This window comes from Phalacrocorax aristotelis, chromosome 15, assembly GCF_949628215.1.
Source record: "Phalacrocorax aristotelis chromosome 15, bGulAri2.1, whole genome shotgun sequence".
NCBI lineage: Eukaryota > Metazoa > Chordata > Aves > Suliformes > Phalacrocoracidae > Phalacrocorax > Phalacrocorax aristotelis.
Window position 1 is genome coordinate 12,442,760 of NC_134290.1, and position 18,590 is coordinate 12,461,349.

An 18,590-nucleotide genomic window follows, 5' to 3' on the forward strand; every position below is an offset into this window, starting at 1 on the left:
TCTCCTTCTTTGACACCATAAACGCTGCTCCAATTTTCAAGGCATGTGTTGCTTCAACATAATTGATGAATCAGCCAGCTCAGAGGATGACACTCAACATGTTGTTCCTGCGTCCTGCCTTTGCCGGCTCACACAAGCATTTGCAAAGGACCAGTCAGATTTAGACCAAGACGAATACAATAGCTCAGCTAGTCCTAAGACAGATGTCAGGGAAGCATAAAACATAACTGAAACAGCTACAATAATTCCATAGAGTCAAGATGAGATTTTGGTAGTGCCTGCCTGTCAGAAGAAGATAAAACAAGTGTGAGAATGTATAGCTTCTCTGACAAATTGATCAAACTGGCAGCAAACATCTGCAACAAGTCAAAGACCATACCGAAGAGGCTGCGGGAATGGTGCAGTGCCACCACGCATACAAAGACTAGGATGGCTACTATTTTCAGGTTGAAAACACAAATAAGAATGTACTTATTAGGAAAAAAATTACGGATTTTAGCACTCCACAGCATGACCTGAAACACTAGAAAAGTCCTGTTATACCAAATAACATCCTGCAATGCTTTCTTTGCATTTGGGGGGGAATTTTTCTTCATCCTCTGATCTTCACTGTCTCCCAACAACCTTCTAGATAGAACTTGTAGGCTATAAAGACTTAAGGTCTGGCAGTGTTAATTACCTGAGAGATTATCATATGACCTACTGTAACGGCTAAAATCATCTGATGTCCGTGAATGCTCCCCCCTGCACCTACAGGCAGTTACTATCAGGACATCTCTGCAAGGGATCTTCAGTCTTGAATTCACTGTTCCTAATTTAGACTGCCAAAGCCCGGATTTGTTAACACTGCAAATATGCTGCCAAGTTCATCATTCTTTTCTGAAGCTGTTGAGAAGAGAACAGTTGAAAAGAATCTCTTCATGCACCATTCTTTTTATTATTATTGATGCAATTTGACTGATGAGAACCTATAATGTATACGAAGACATTCTAAACATCAAGACTATAAATACTGTAACAAAGGTCTGCTATATATAGTATTCTCCACTTACAAGCTTTTCTCTTTTTTCAGGGTCTGATCCAAACAGCATGCATAATTCTGATAGGAATAGACGAAAGGATGAAAGGAGTGTATGAGTGCATAGAAATAGAAAGAAAACAAACAAATAAATGCTTCAACAGTGATTATTGTACCATTACTGTGATCTATCGCTACTCAGATAAAGAGTCTAAAAAGGCAAGAAAAGACACAGCTGATGCTGATATATGTATTTTAAACTACTGCAGGAGAAACAGCAGGGAACATTTCCAGCAATATTCAAAGTTATGACAGGACAAAGGGGGGGAAAAAAGGTAACAGCAGCAACAAACAACTCTGTAGGAATCACAGATCTTAAGTATCTACCTTAGTTAGCATTTCATCCATTACAGAAGTGAAGCATTAACAAAAGCAAAGAGTAAGGAGCACTGCAATACCACTCAAAAATATCAGCCTGCTGGATAGCATTTGGGAAATACCAATTTAATTCTCAAGGGAATTCATAGTGACACTTGTGTTATTTTTTCTAAGCTGAAATTGGATCCATGAAATTCAGTCTGAATTCTGGACCTCGAGAAGCTGGTTGTTTTCAAAAGACAGCATGTCCAAAGAAATCTACAAGGATGCAAACATGAGACCATGAAGGGAACCTGCACTCAGATGCAGTATTGCTAAGGTGGTCCACAAGCTTTCAACCAAACTAGCCAGAAAATGTAAGAAAACCTGCACACAGACAAAGATTCACACAATTTGAAAACTTCATATGCACAGCTCTGCTGTTGCCCATTTATTAAATGATGATGGAACTGACTGTTTCTTCACCTGCAAAGAAGGGATCTTGCCAACTTTCTCACAAATGATACTACCATGTGCACGTTCCACAGGTTAAAAATGCTAAATGACTTTAATGCACAGAAGGTTCCAAAGCTAATGAGTGTTGCAAATGGTTCTTTTATATGAAGGCATTGTATATCTTGGAATATACTGAAACGCTGCCTTAGCCTCATGGTCTGTTCACTCAAAATGCCACAGCAGCACGGAAGGTTGTTTTTCTTGGGGTCCTCAGCAACAGTTATTCTCAAGTAAATGTGCAGCTAGAAATAGAGGTTCAAGTATCTTGTATTGGCTCCCCACACAGATCTACAAACCAGGACTGGTGCTGTATAGGGCCTATAGAGAAGACAAAAGCCCATGCTTCAGATGGAAGCCCTCATCTCGGCTGGAGGTCAAACGCCATGCAATTTAGAAAAAAGAACTTAAAGACTATAGAAGAAGGGTTGTGTCTGATTCTCTGTGTGTTCTTATCAAGTCAGCTTGCAAGTTCAGAAGAAGCCATTTATTTTGACTGTTTAAATTTTCACGTCCCATCAATAACAGAAGAGACTAGCCAACAGTTCCTTTCACCAGTCCAGTTCATCACCACCGCTACCCACCATGTTGTAACATACTAATGTGAAGGGGCTTTAAATAAACCCCAGAGACCTGAAGGGGCAGAGGAGGAATGAAATATTTCTAAGATCTGTACCATCTGCCAAAAAAACCCATTTTTTCATTGTAAGTGGTTTGTTGCATTATTAATACAGATATTCCAAATCTTTTCTTTAATAGTTTAGTAACATGGATTATAACAGAAAGAAATATAAAAACATCTTTATGACATCTTTTTATAAGAAGCTTTTCAAGTTCCCTTTATCATGTTGCTGTTTGAAAAGGTTTAGATAGCTTATTAATTGTAACATCATGGGATGGGATCTACTTAAGCTTTTAGAATTTTTTTAATCACACAGCTGCTTTCATTATATCTTTATTTTTTCCCCTTACCCTACTCTTCTCTTCTATTCTTACAGGCCTCTGAGTTGTTCATGTTGTCCAGCGATCAGGGCAATCAGAACGCCATGTTCCAATTTCTAACTCCGCCACTAGTAATGAATTATTTTAATGTGGTAGAATGTACATTCTCTCCTGTGAAAGGGCCCAAACGCTATATAAACAGCAAGTGAAAGAAGTCATGCTCTGAACAACTTGTATTCTGAGTAGACAAGACAGTTTAAAAGGGAAAGGAAAAGCAGAGAACTGAAGTGGTATTCCAAAGGTAACAGAAAGCCAATGGGTACCCTGACTCCTAAATCACCATTGTGAACCACTGCATTCCCCGGCTTTCATGAAGAAGAGAACTCCAACAAGATAAACTGATTGCATTTCTGTAAAAGGATAATAATACCTGACTACAAAATGGGACAGGAAACAATGCTTTAAAAGGTCATTTAAAAAAATATACTCTAACTATTAGAAAACCATTCCAAGCTATCAGTCATTTTCCTATTTTAGTCTATCAAACAGAGATATTTCTGCCTCTGCAAAATATCAAACTGTACGTAATCCTCAAGTTTTGTTGGAGAAACCAATGTTCATGGACAGCTTTTCTGAAGAGATTTTGTTTATTTTCAAAAATACAGAGCATGCTGTCAGGGCTGTAGTACAGGCTGGCTCAGTGGAAACCCATTAAAACCACTTTACTGGGCAGATGGTGTCAAAGAGTCAGAAGTATATAGCAGAATCCTACTGTGCACAAGTGTTCAGTATGCAAGAAATCATCTCTTATCAGACAACTGCTGCAGGGGACACAGTCAACCACAAAGGAGAGAGCAGAGCACAGCTGAAATGATAGCCTTACAACTGTTTGCCCAATAACATGGAAAAGGATATGGAATAAGAGAACCTTAACTCACAAACCCTGAGTAAACAAGTGAAGGTCTATGGAGAGCATCACATCAAGCTCTGAAAAGCAATACATTGTTTTTGTTGTTAGTCACTGAAGGTGGAACTACTCTTTGTCGTTAAGAGGGATGTCACAACTCAGAAAGACCAGAGTAAGATTTGAAAAGTGTCCACTAAATTCTGGATCCCCATCTTTCCGCACCATGGGTTACAAGACTGCTGAGCAGTAGGCATTTCAGCAGGATTTCTTAGAATGGGTATGAAGAAACTCATTGGCAACATCTGGAAGTAGCGGCCTTGACGCTACAGTCTAGAAGATGACAAATTTCTGTTAGCCATATATCAGATGTGAACTAGCACACCAACAGATTATGAGACACACCTTTTGCATATGTTCCTTTTCCATTCTCTTCCACAGAAGGTAGGCCAAGTTTTTCTGGTGTTTTCATATGAGCCTAATTCTGTAGGAGATCTTAACACCTAACAAAAGCAGCTAACTCTGAGTTAAACAGATTCTATGATCTGAGTTAAATAGATCCTAACCAGAAGAGACACAGTGAAAATTAGTGTCAATGGGACGGACTAGCGAAAACTCTAGAAGTATTCATCACATGCAGTAATAAACTTACAGAGTGTGTATGCAATTCTTCCCTCCGCTGGGCAGAATCAGGATTGCTTAGTTCTGCCCCAAGACCCATATTGTTGGCCACATAACAATATCCTTCGTCAGCTTAAAAGGTACAGGCTTGTGAACCTGAGCAAACTAGATCCTATTTTTATTTCTGAAAACGTGCTAAAGATGACAGGAGGGTAACTGCTGGTACATGGTGGTTTTACACATTTATTACGCTGGGAAGTTTTGTCGGAACTGAATGGTTCCTTCAACAGTAGCTCAACACACAATCCACTGAAACAACGTCAAAATCTCCTTCATACCAGGAAAACCTGACAATACACCCTGTATTGCCAGGAGCGAAGTAGGAAGTTAAATGTTGGAATCTGCCATGCATAGACAAGAAAACTACCCAATGTGTACTACCAAATTAAAATTAACCAGGCAAGACCAATCACATTAAGACAGAGATGCAAGACTTTGAAGGATAACTACAGATATTTCAACTGTAGACATGTGCAAATCACCGCTATTGGCTTTTCTTGAAGACAAATGGAATGAGTCACCATGGCTCAGTAGAAAATGGAGGATACGATTATGTGCTAACCCAGGACCTTTGATGAGTGGACTGAAGTCTAAGTGGTATTGTCTCCTTTCTTATATTATGGATTGGGTTGATACTCAGAGAGACTATTGGCTAGTTATCTCTGCCAACTTCGGATTCCTCCTCTTGTATGATGAATTTATATAACGTATACTGAAGACATAAAATGTACACTTTTAAAACATAAATAAAAAGCAAGTAAGTGATGTTGAGGGCCAACAAAATTCAAGGTTCTGAGATCATTTAGCATTAGATGAGACTAAACACACTGACTTGGAGGATTTTTTTAGCATGCAAGACATGCAGACTCATCTGGACATTCGCCTTGGTCCTCAGCAAGAGACCTGCAGACTGCCTGCTCAACAGTCGGACTACCTTGAAAGCAAATAGATCAAAAGGCATGCTGTAGAGCATCCTGGTTCAGCTAGAGAGGACACTTCTTCTGTTGCTCCTTAGTCTAGCTTGTAAAGCTGTACATACCAGGAATAAAGAGCATGTTGACATCTTTCCATGCTAGTGCTTAGTGCACTCATCATTATTACCCCTGATACCTTTTTCTATGTAACAACTAACTCGTTTATTTTGCTTTTTTTAATAGGATCTATGTTATTCAATATCCTTCCCTCTTCCCATGTTTTACAGTCTACATGGTCATTCTTACATGTGGTTTTATTTTGCTTTCTTTAGCTGCAGAACTGCAGACTAATGAGGCCTATTGCATTCCACCAAGGAGAAGAGCAGCTATTAAGATTAAAAGACACCATTAGCAGAAAAGCAAATGAGTAGAAAACGGTACTGAATAAATTAAGTCTGGAAAATGGTTACTAACCATTCCAATAGCAAATTTCTGGAACACCTTATCCAAACCATCTTACACAGCATCATGACAGAAGTCTTTATCTACAAATAAAACCCCAAATAATGAAACAAACCAAATCAATTCAAAGTAACTTTAAAAACAGAGCTAGATGGGCCTGTGAGAAGGTGAAACAGCTTTCAGAGGAAGGAAGAGGCCTTCTATTTCGTGAGTTTGGGGAAATGTGGCGTCAGCGTAGGTGCATCCACTACCAATCATTTCTAGCTAGCCTGTACAAGAAACAAAAATGGGTGCATTTTGCTGAGCAACTTTCAGGGAGACAATAGTCTGCAACACAGAAAACTCCCTCCAGAAACCTCTCTGGGAACCTTAATTAAAAAAAGAGAAAACAAGACTGAGGGTGTTAAGAACAAACACACACCCTCTGTGAGTACTAGCGGAAGCCTTTTAGGAGGTTAATTGACCCTCCAGTGCAGATGCCCTTAAGTGACTGGCAGACTACTCCTACGCTGCTTCACTGAACCACTACTCAATGCTGATTTAAGTGAACCTATGCTGCAGTGGATTAGAAACACTCACACCATCAGTGATTGTGTCTGAAGTACTGAGGCAATACCAAACAGTTCAGAAATACTTTAAATTACTACAGTTAGTCTCACTACAGTGGTTTTTCTCAACCCTTTTAAGGACAAGAGCAGTCTTAACTTTTTGAAAGAAATCCAGACGATCTTACACAGTATTGTCACAAAGGCCTTTGTTTACAACCAAACACAAATTGGGCTGTACTCTGAAAGCGGCCTTGTTACTTCTATTTCCTCCCCTTGTTTTTTCCTAGTTGGCATGCATAAGGTTTCTGGCGCTGGTTTCACAACACTGCTCAGATGTTCTATGAATCACCACTGGTGTGTGGGCCACCGGCTGAAAAATACCACTCCAGAAAACACTGTCTGCACTCTGAATTAAAGCCTACTAAAGGCAAGGAAATGCCATTTACTGACTGTAAGGGGCTCTGGATCACAACCACTGTGGATCAATAGGTGGACATAATATCTTATATCACAGAGCTAGAAGTTATGTCATCCTCTAGGTCAAGTTTCAGGTACACTATTAAAGTAGAAAGTGGAAGCTTGCATAGATACTACATAGGCTGTACCTCTTTAGAGGACGAAGGCTTTCAATCCATTAGCTCTGTGGGGCCATCAGACTAACACCTTACCCTGAAATTATGTCTATTCAATAAAAGAAGAAATCAAGGACACGGAGAAGCCAATCTTCATTCTACAGTTAATTTCCCCCCCATGGAGAAGGTTGAAATAGCCTAACATCCTCAAATATGTGCTTTAATACTCATAATAATTAGTGTTATCTAAATGTCTCTGAACTATTTAAAATCCACTTCATTTTGAACTGCCATTAATAATGCAGCAGGCAATATTACAAAGACTGGTGAAAATCAAATCATTTAATGTAGTACTTTATAAACCAAACCTGCAATGAATCTCAGCTGCCTCTTCAGCTTCTCTGCAATCAACCTGTCTGGAGTCATGTTTATGTATCCTAGGACCCGTGATAGACTGCCACTAGACTTAGCATCCACAACCACCTCAGGAGGTTGATTTAATGTGAATGCAGCATGAAAAAAATCAGATTATCTTTTGATTCTCTCTTTTATTAAATAAAACTGATCTTTATTTAATAAAGCTGCTTTTATTAATATCTAAAACATTGGTTGGTATCACAGAGCCCGCCAGTCCTATGGAACTAATAAAAGAAAAGACAGAAGTAAAAAATGAGAACATTACAGGGAAATATTAGAAACCAAATCACATTAAGCCAGTATTGCAGCTGACAAATAAAACATGGATCTAGCAGTAGAATTTTTTAGTTTAGTCTGAATTTATTATTTTTACTGAAAGAAGAGTAGTCAGAACGGGGCTTCTCCCAGAAGTACACTCTGGCAAGAAACACAATAAGAGCAAAAAGGAGCAGCTTAGTTTCCCTTGTATAATGTCTCAAACGACTGTATGTTCAATGCAGCTGGGACAAAGTACAAAAACTTCAGTTTTATGGGAAGAGCTTGAACCTTAAGCTAAAAAGCATCCAGAGAAGGGCCACAAAGTTGGGAGGGGTTTGGAGGAGAAACCATACGAGGAGCAGCTGAAGCCCCTGGGTTTGTTCAGCCTGGAGCAGAGGCGGCCAAGGGCAGCCTCATGGCGCTCTGCAGCTCCCTCCCAAGGGGGGGAGGAGGGGCAGGGCTGGTCTCTGCTCTCTGGTGACCGATGACAGGGCCCGAGGGAATGGCAGGGAGATGTGCCAGGGGAGGGTTAGGCTGGGCATTAGGGAAAGGTTCCTCACCCAGAGGGTGGTGGAGCCCTGGAACAGGCTCCCCAGGGAGGCATCACGGCATCAGCCTGGCGATATTCCAGAAGCCCTTGGACACGGTGTGAATTTGGGGTTGTCCTGTGCAGGGACAGGAGTTGGACTCAATGAACCTTGTGTGCCCCTTCCAAATCAGAACATTCTATGACTCAATGATTCTATGAAAGATTTCCTTTATCTTTTGGGTTTTTAAGAAACCTTTTTAGGTTTTTTCACATAGGCAAAGCTTACAAGAAAAACTCCTACTGACCACACCTGTACTTTATGCTCATCTAAGTAGCGGTCATCTGATATCAGCATGCAGTAAGTTTTCTATACATGTCAATTGCACCGCTAGAGCAACAGATGCCCATGATAAGTCTGTCCACACGTAATATCAGCACTGTTACTTTGAGGAAAAGAATGAGTCCTCATCATCACAATGAAAATCTGTCAACTGAAATTAAACTTTCAACTCCTGTCTAGTCACAACCAAGAAGGGGGGGGAAAAAAAGAATATCTTAAAATCAAATAAAATAATCTTAAATTTTAATCTCATATACAGCACTATTTTCCATTACTAATATACTACCAGCGAACCAGAGTAATAAACTCTAAAGTAAGTGGTGCTGAAACACAGGTTGTTGCACTCCTCAGCTTTTTATTTTCCATGTTTCTACTTCTATGAAGTCCCCAGCACCTCAATGTCAGTGGAAGATCTGCACATAAAGATCTTCAGAAACGGCTCACAGCCTTCTGCAAGAGGGAACTTAACTGACGAGCTCAGCTGTGTAGTTCTTTGCACGCCACCACCCCCACTAAAGCCAGGGGATACACAAGTGAGATTACAGTGAAGGGAAGTGGCTTCCTACACAACCACCATTCACAAAGAAATAACCCACTGAAATCATCAGTGAAGTGTTTCAGCAATGTGGACAGAATAACATATTCTGATACTAAGTATCATTATGGAATCAGTAAAATTGCATAAAGAAAGCCAAAGGTAAGGATTTGTCCATAATGAGACAAAAAAAATCACAGTATAAGATTTAATGGAAACCAGGAGGGTTCAACAAATACTGTAAACATGGATAATTCCAAAGAAAACAAAGGCAATTTAAAATCCAAATATCCAGATACTTCTCCCCTCTAATGGGACCAAAGCTGAACGTTTGGGGGTTTGGTTTCTGGGACGTTTCCCCCACACGCACTTTCCTGTCATAGGAGATCGGCCTCACTCCAAATGTATTGTCCACATCTCTAGCCTATGGGGAACACTCTTAGGGGTACGCAAGGTAATCCTGCCTAATGCTGTTGCCAAGCCTCCACATTTATAAAAGCTGAGAGAACAAGAAAATCAAAACAGCAGCTATGTGGCCTGAGATCTCATTAGGAAGCAACTCAAGGGAAGATTTCAGCCCAGGATGACAGAGAAGAACATGGAATGCTCAGCAGAACACAGGCAGAAAAAGTCACAGAAATATTCACTTGTTTTGCTACTGTCAGCTTAGACCTGAAAATTGAAATTAATTAAATCAGGTTTTTTATCTGACAAGAAACATTCATAATGTAAAAGGCTCCTTAATCTGAAGCCTCACAATATACATCCTAAAATTGTTTAGTGCCCTACGGGAGGTGCTCAGTTCAGTATAGACTTAAGCCAAGCATGGAACCTGGTGTTCAAGTACTAAAGTTTTTATTCTACTCCAGTGAAGCTAATGAGAGGTTTTCCCCTTAAACAAGGGAACAAAACGCCCACGTTATTGCACCTGCTGTATTGGCCTGTGTTCTCACCAATGTCAACTGGATTTGGTCATTTTTTAATTGAAGATTTCTGAAGAATTTTTATTTCATAGTTGATACCAAATCACAAAATGCCCAACTGACTGAGGGAAAGCCCTGGCTTCCCAGGACTGAACCAAGAAAACTCCTAGTTGAAGACAAAGCTGTGAAATGCAACTGCCCCCTAACTACAGTTACATAGCCTTCCAATCTCTGGCCTTTTTCTATATATAGACTATATATAGACTGACAATACATTAAAATGCATAGATCATATCACAAGTGATAAATTGTTCTGATAAGAACAAGAAGCTCATTATTGAAAACAACTTTTCATTTCTCAGGCTATTTTCTGCATTTGTAAGATAAAAGCAAAGCAAAACCACAATAGTATTCTCAAGTCTTCAACATTATTACCTGAAAGACTTGGAAACTGTGCAGTAAAAAAGTGCGTTGCCATGGTTCTGAATAATCAGCAACAGACCTATACACAACAGACAGCTGACTGCTGTCGCAAGTTAAAGGATTTTTTTCTCTCTTTAGGAAAACTTTGCCATCATGTCATAAATGAGAGTCTTTCTATTAGCAACAGACAGGCATCAAAGAAACATGCCCTGTGGTAGTAATCAACTCTGATTTTTTTTCTTGTTTTCCATCTTCATACAGGGCAGGGGGGAATCAACCTTTTACATTGTCAAGTTTATACTGTGAATCTCTGGAACACTCCGGTCTTTTCAGCATGTACTAAGGCACAATAGTAGAGATGGAGTCTGTAACTGAGTATGGAAATAGACAATTACATTAAAGATGGATATCTGTATTACTAAACAGCAAAGAGTCCCAACAATCATGCAGTAGTATATTGGATTTCTGAAGTGCAAAATAAATAGCACAGAGGATAGCAGTAATTCTAATGGGATCTTGTGTATCTGGTTTCAAGACATACCAGATTTAATGAGACTTCACATTCTCAACATATAGGAAAATCTCACTCGTCGGTTTTCACAGCATTTTTTTTCCACCTAAGAGACCTCCTTTCCAAGCCCAATTTTCTGCCTATGTTTACCTTTCAAAGGAGATGTAAGTAACATTTAAGAATGAAGTCACATTTGAATGTTATAATTGCTGAGCCGGCAATAAAGCAAACACTGTACTCTGTAGGACTGAAATGCCACTTATACTCCAATCCCGGAATAAACTGCAATCTCAGTCAAACACTATGTTAATGCAGTGTTAAGGCTGCAAACTGAAACACAGCGAAAAATGGGAGATGAAAAAGTTAATATTCTTACTGCATTGTTAGCCTATCCAAAGTACTCATATTGCTTATAATAAAATGCATAATTTACGACCTAGCTGGGAAATCAAAAGCTACTGGTGTGCAATGTGAATGAAGCAATCTTTTGAAAAGCCCCAGACTTCCAATCCCTGCTGCTAATGCATTTCCAATTGCAACTTTGAAAACTGTACTTCTGTAGGCACTGCATTTAGGTAACCTTTGAGAAGACTTCTAATTTTGTTCCTTTCTCTCTTAATCTGCTCTAAGGAAAAAAAAAGGAGAAGTGAATTTGATACAGGGAACCACCACGGAAGTGCATAGCTGTGTACAGCCTTTTGTGGGGAAGTTCAGTTCTGGATACAAAGTAATCAGTAAAAATACCTCACTTAAGAAAAGTGCTGCTATCTGGAAGTGTAAAGAGGTGTTAAGAGTAACTAATGCCTTTCCTAAATAGTGATGTTTATAAGCAGAACTCTTTATCAGTATGTTTGCAAAGTCATAGATTAAATGCATATGCTCGTATTCCTCTCTAAAGACTAACCACGTGTGAACTTTAATCTTGTTTTCCTGCCAAAGTAGAGGTGTTGATGCACAATGTCTTCTCAGCAGAAACGTCTACTTCTCCTAATTTATATTCCACAGGAACGCTCAGAATCATCTAAATTAAGTACTGCAAAAATGCGTTCACCTTTTGGCTGAGGCCATCGATGGAAACTTTAAGTTCAAAGGAGGATTTAAATGCACACAAAACCGCGTGCATTGTCTGTATGCTGGTTTCCTCATTCTTGCTGTAAACACACTGGAGGGCAACACGAAGATATCACTGAGTCATCTGAAGTCATGCTGTCAGGACGTTCAAACTCTGTTCGGCATGCAGAACACCAGACACCTGGTTCAGGCTCTCATCACAGCTTTTAAACGTTTCAGCAAGCACATATTTCTCTGGTTCAGTAAAACATTGCCAGCCAGTCTGAGATACAGGGTTTTCAATTTGAAAAATTACATAGGAAAATAACGGTGGGGCAGCTAGCTCCGATAGCCTGTGCCCCCGAAGATTTCAGATTTCCAGATAACAAACCCCTCGCAATCCAAAGCTGGGCTGGGTACCGGCTCAGCTCATCGCCAGCATCTACTACACGATCGGAAGTGTAACAAGCGGGTAACAAACGCCTCAGTAGAGCTGTAGACCGTTTGTCACAGTCGACCAAGGCAAAATCCTGCCACTCAGGATTTCCCATCAGGGTATCTTTGTTTTTGACGAGCACTTGACTTTCCCCAAGTCTTTCAGTCGTGAATTCTGGGTATCAACACCCAAGGCATTACAGAGAGAGGGACAGGCTGCATACGCAAAATAAACAAGACACAGTGAAACGGACAGAAGAGATGGAGCCTTACCTTTGGAAAAAACTGCTGCCAGGCTCAAGAGGAGAGGTGACAACAGATGCCCCATATTGCTAATCCCAGAAGTGCACATCCTAGGGCTTGCGGAGAAGTTAGGGCTCAGTTTCACACACTTTGTAGTAAAAATAAAAATCGGTCAACTGGAGAGGCTGCATTTTCAGAAAAGGTCATCTGGAGAGCCCAAAAGGCATTTCCTTCGGAGAGAGGACTTACTTCTTCAGCTTTAACCCTCCCCTTTCCTCCCTCCTTTCTTCAAAAGAGATGATGCTGTGAAAGAAAATCCCTCTCCTCTCAACAGGAAACAGTTCTGGTTAAAATCCCAGTCCCGAGCCTCAGTTGCCTGAGGCAGAGCAAGCAGCCCCCCCACCCCACAGCAGGGGTCCCCTGCAAGCAGCCCCCTACCCCGGGTCGGGGCGGCGGGGCTCCGCGCTGCCCGCCCCCGCCTGCCCGCTCCTTCCCGCGCCTCACGCCGCCGGTGCCCGCATCCCGCTGGAGAAGCACGTCCGCTCCCCGGGCGCCACCAAAGTTTTCCCTTAGGTGATGCTGCTCAGCCCAGCAACCATCCAGACGCGGAGGCAGGGTTTTTGTTGTTGCGCTCTCGCTATTTTTTTTCTTTTTTTTTTTTTTTTTTTTTAAGTTCTCAATTGCCTCATTGACTTGTGTGACTTCCCGCAAGAGAGGCGGGGGCCGAGCGCGGTTCCCCGCAGCAGGTCATCGCCAGCGCGGCGCTCAGGGCTCCGGGGGGCGGCGGGCGCAGCGGCCGCCGGGGCCCCGCCGCCCCAGCCGATGCTGCTCGCCTTGAGCCCGTGCCCGGGCGCCGGCCCCGGCCCGCCCGCCCTCCCGCCTCCGCCGGCCCCGGCCCATCCTACGCCTCCCGCGGTTGCTATTTACAGACAGACAGAGGTTTAAGCCAGGAGGTGTCGCGAAAAATACCAAAAAAAAAAAAAAAAAGAAAAAGAGGAGGCAAACAAACAAATAAATAAATAAGCGCACGGCCCAAGCCCCGCCTCGCACCAGGCGGCCCCAATCCCCGGGCAGCGGGGCGCGGAGCGGGGCGGAGCGGGGCGGCGGGGCGCGGCCGCCGGGAGGGGTCAGCTCCGCGGGTCCCGGGGGTCACCCTCGGTGGGGGTCGGGTGTCACCCTGGGCAGGGGCTCACCCTCGGGGGGGCTCACCCTGGGCGGGGGGAGGCGGCCCGGTGGCGATGGGCGGGGGGAGGCATCCCTGATGGCGCCGGTCCCTGGGGGCCGCAGCCGCTCCGCAGCGGGGTGCGCCGCCGGCCCCCCCACACCCCGCCGGCAGGGATGGGAAGGGAAGGCGCCGGAGGGGCTCCGGCCGCCCAGCGGCCCCGTGCTGGGGCGGAGCGGCAGCTGGCCGAGCCCCGGCGGGGAGCGGGGCGGCCCCGGGGCTGGCACAAGGCTCGCTTCTCCCGGCACCCAAACAAACCCCATCCCTCCGGCCGGCAGAAGCGCCAAAGCACGCTGCTTTGGTGTGGGTACGCTGCTGCTGCTGCTGCTGCTGCCGCCGCTGCACGTGGTTCGGTTTTGGCTCCTTCCCGCATCCAAATTTATCATGTATTCAGCTCTCCCCAAGCCACTGGTACAGGCGGGAGCCAAGCGGAGTGTGGTGCAGCCGGAACAGGGAAATAACGCGAAGACTGGGTAGTGAAACGCTTAACATGTACGGCAAGAACAGCAGCAAAAAATGCCTGCATTTGGGCAAATAGTGTTCAGAAGTGCTGGGGAAAAATAACCAATCTCGGGTTTACCATTGCAGAAGGTAGCAATGAGGCAACCACTCTGCTAACCAAACCCTTCAGTCAAGCTCAGTAATGAGATTTATTTTGTCCTTGGCAGATAGAATGGCAGCAAAATGCAATTTACCCTAGCCCAAACTTTAAAAAAAAAAAAAGGTAGTTACAATAACTTATAGCCACTTTGTTCCTTCATGTAGTATATGTTTGGGAGCAATAAAAACATTCTTTTTATATTAACATCCACAATGCCGAAGCTTTAAAACAGGTCTATCAAAATAAACTTTGAAACTGCACGCTTTCTGTTTGCCAACACGGGGGAATACATGATCAACCACCCAATGAGGAAAGGCTGTATTTTGTGTGATGTTGTGATTTCATTTTACAAGTTCACACCAGTTTTACAAGTATTGCCAGTCCCAGAGAGGCTCCCCAGACCCGAAGTGAAGCATACCTCTAGATCTGGCACTATTGCTGAAACACAAATGTACCATCTCAGAACATCCGCTATCTGAAAGAAGATTAAAAAAAAAAATTGTTACTGACACGATATATAGTATGTTGTAGCCAAAAACTTACAGCAGTGTCCAACATAGGAGAGCTATTGTAAGGTCATACTCTCTAACCAAGATAAAACAATCATTATCCAGAGGAGCAGGTCAGTGCCCAGCCTCATTCAGCAGCCAGGTGAAATGTTCCAGCTTGATATACCTGTTAATCTCTATTCTGATGGATAAGGAAGAGCTTTCTATAGTCTACAAAAAGTATGGAAAGTGCAAAACGGGAAGAGCTTTCTCTCCAGGTACAGGTGTGAGGGGGGGTGTTACCAACTTGTGTTCAAGCAAAGAAAATTTTGTTGGAATTAAATAAACAAACAAAACAAAACAACAACAAAAAAACCCCAGACTACCTTCTCTTTACTTTTACACTTTCTGACTCTACGGCCTCAAAAGCATCTACTTGGCTTTTGCTTTTTGTTATGTTGTGCAATATTTGGAGCACATACAGTTTCACTGCCTTCCTGTCATTTGGGGGGAACTAGACCGAAAGATAGAACGGCAAAAGCAGTTCCAGAATTGCCGAGTGAGTTTTCATGCCATTCATATTACGTTTGCAGGATTAGGTTCTTTTCCTTCTTTTCCTATTTTGCAATCGTGGTTGAAACAGCAGACTTGGAAGCACTTATTTAATTTTCCAGCAAAAATATGGAAAATAGGGAACCTAGGAACCTTTATCCAGGTCCAAAATGATGCTACTCACTGATCAGATTAACTTCGAAATTTGTGAAGAAAAAAAATTTAAATCTAGACTACTATTTTTTCCTTAGTTGTTTTTAAAAGTCACTCTGAAAGGTCACTACCAACTATTAAATTTTATGCACCAATACCCTTTTCACTCCAAAGCACTCTGCAAACATTTTACTTTTAGTAGGTAGTAATGGACACATAATATTTTGTCAACATCCTCCTCCTCTGTCCTGTTTTCCCCATGAACCAGCTTTGGGGCTCAAAGCCGACTCGGGAATATACTGCTGCCTCCAGTCCCTTCAGCAGTAAGTACTCATTGCCCAGGTGTGCCCTGCGCAGGATCATCTTCCCTTTGCTTCCGCCGGTATTTTACTGACGTGACAGCCAAGGGCTCAGCCACTTGCCAAATTTCACTCTGCAGAGTGGGTGTCCCACTTCTAGTTTCTTCCCGTGAGTGCAGGTGACAACACTTCATGGATACAAACTCTAGCCTGGCTATCTAATGCTTTTGTGATGAAAACCTTTCCTAGGCACCGCTCATGGAAAATCACATCAATTCACACTACTCTTCCTGTTTTATTAGCAACATGTTATTTTTCTGGATATTTAACACAACTAATTGTGAAGGAAGAACTGGCTTTAGAAAAACACAAGAGAGAATGAAAAGACCTGCGTCCCCATAACCTACGGCTAACTGCAAAGGTAGAAAAGTGATTAATCTGCATCCAACAAGTTAATGAGAAAATCCATCGTTACCCTGAGACTTCTTGTTTCATCTTCAGTGTGATTTATCAACTGATACACATAGTCTGCTTTATGTAATTAAAATTGCTAATTGTTCTAATCAGTTTATCAATTCACAGTTTTGTTTGCAATTTTTTTTTTTTTTGAGACAACAGTGTTCCCTCACTGACAGGCCAGAAGAGCAAGTCTGGGAGAAACCCTATTGCCACAGAAAAGAACAGCAGACCAGAGAAAAGGTTGTAGCCAGGTGCACTAGCAAAAACATTCCTCTGCCCAATATTCCACACTCAGATATATATTTTCATATATATATAAATATGTGGAAATACAGAATGTGTCTGGTGATTTGAAAGCAAATAATTAATTTCAAAAGTCCATTGCACTCTGACAGTTCTCCCTCCGTGCCCCAGACCGGGAATAGCAGGGCATATTACTGAGTCTTTCAAACTGAGCAGTTACATGTTTTTCTCCAAAAATGTTTTTCACTTTCCATTAAACTCTGAGGGAAAAATCCTGGTGCTGCTAAAGTCAGCGCATACCTTACCACTGATTTTTAGAGAGACAGAGTTTTACTCCTATGTTTTTCACCCCTATTGCTAGAAGATGGCACAGAGGGCACTGAAACGGATTATCCATGTTTGCTAGCGCACAACACCCAAAATAAGGAGCAATTAGAATCATAGATTCAGAAGACAAAAGGGATCAGCATGATCCATTTGACCTCCCACCAATTTTATACAATTTAATGTGTTGTCTTCAAAACATTTCGTAGTCATGCAGCAGCAGGTGTGCTGTCACTGCCGTTCCTAAGGCAAAAGGTAAGTTGTTCCACTGTTACTTTATCTTTCTATCACTCATTCCTTCATCACATCTCTCTGCGGTCTTTTCTCTCTGTTTGGGTAATGCAGTGTCTTTGGGGTAGGGACTTCTTTCTCTTGCATGTGTACACTACACCTTGGCCAGCTGAGTCACAGTCAGCAGCCGAAATCTCTTTGTGATGCTCCCACATAAATAATATGAAAATCAGAATGAGATAATGGGAAATGCTGCAAAGACCAAACTGAGTCACACTTCAATTTCTTTTTAATTTCTGGATCTTACTCTCTTTTGACATTAACCAGCACTTAGATTTTTGTTTCAGTGACAGCAGGATGAAGCATTAAATCTTTGTTAATTTTTTAAAACTAACTCTCACCTGTTCACTCATACCACACAAGAAAATAAAAAATAAATGCTTGGTTTGCTTCTAATGCTTCCGTTGTATGAGAAAAGCAGATTCAGTTCAAAAATCTTCACCAGGCTGAAATAAAAATCTGTCTGACAGGTTGTAGTTCTACTGTCAACGGTAATACCCCTTGGAGTGCCTATCTCTTTAATGATCAAACGCTAACCTTAGTGGTGAATAGTATTGCTATCAGGCTACTTTATGTTGCTGGGCTTGCTGTCAGTTCACAATAGCTGAAAAAGCAGATGATGTCAGTCAGAGTTTTCACTCTCCTTTACTTGATTCCAATGAAAACTCAGAAATAGCTTAGTTCCAAATGAGTTCCAAAAATGACAAAGAACCTTATCGCAAAACAGCTAGGCTGTTATCAGCCAAATCAGCAGCACTCAAATAGACAAAACGTACATCTAAGAGGGCTTTTTTATTTGAATTAATGAACTAACATATTAACCTGCTTCAACTGGTGGCAGGATTTTAAAAGCCACTTTGGCTGCAAGTTGCTGTACTCACAGTCAATAAAGGGCAGTGATTTATATGGACCAAATCTTGTAAGATGTGGTGGTCAGCTTGAATGAAAGCTCAATAAATGAACTAACTAGTAAGTGTGCACATCAGGGAAAAAAAAATCGCTATAGGAAGAAATATATATATTATAGAAATATATATACACACTATAGGAATATATATATATATAAAATGAGAACATTAACAGGTACAAACAAAACTCCTTCTTCCTGGCTGGGTTGAACTCAAGTCTCCATAGCAGTGAAATGCCATGTATTAGTACCAGTTCTGGCCCAGTTACAGCAGGTGAAGTGATCTAAATGGCTGGAACATGCATAAGCGTTAGCACGCACCAGTGTCCAGTCTGAAAGCTGATGACATTCTCAGTGGTGTAATTAAGGAACTGACAGTGGTTTTTAGGAGCAGGTAACATGAAATAAGAGAACAGAGGGTGTTAATGTGACTGTTCTGAGATGTAGCTAAAGACAAGTTGACATGATGCCTTACA

At 41.9% G+C, this 18,590-nt stretch overlaps 1 protein-coding gene across 2 annotated transcripts in view; it reads right to left on the bottom strand.

Moving 5' to 3' along the window:
* The window catches only part of TMEM132D (transmembrane protein 132D), a 273,900-nt gene extending 260,058 nt beyond the window's left edge, over window positions 1–13,842 (bottom strand). The window contains exon 1 of one of the 2 annotated variants that reach the window (XM_075110802.1): window positions 12,606–13,842. In XM_075110802.1, coding sequence (XP_074966903.1) covers window positions 12,606–12,684 — 79 coding nt within the window. In that variant the 5' untranslated portion in view covers window positions 12,685–13,842. The remainder of the gene's footprint in view (window positions 1–12,605) is intronic. The other variant, XM_075110803.1, reaches the window with a different exon arrangement.
* Between the last annotated feature and the right edge of the window lie 4,748 nt (window positions 13,843–18,590).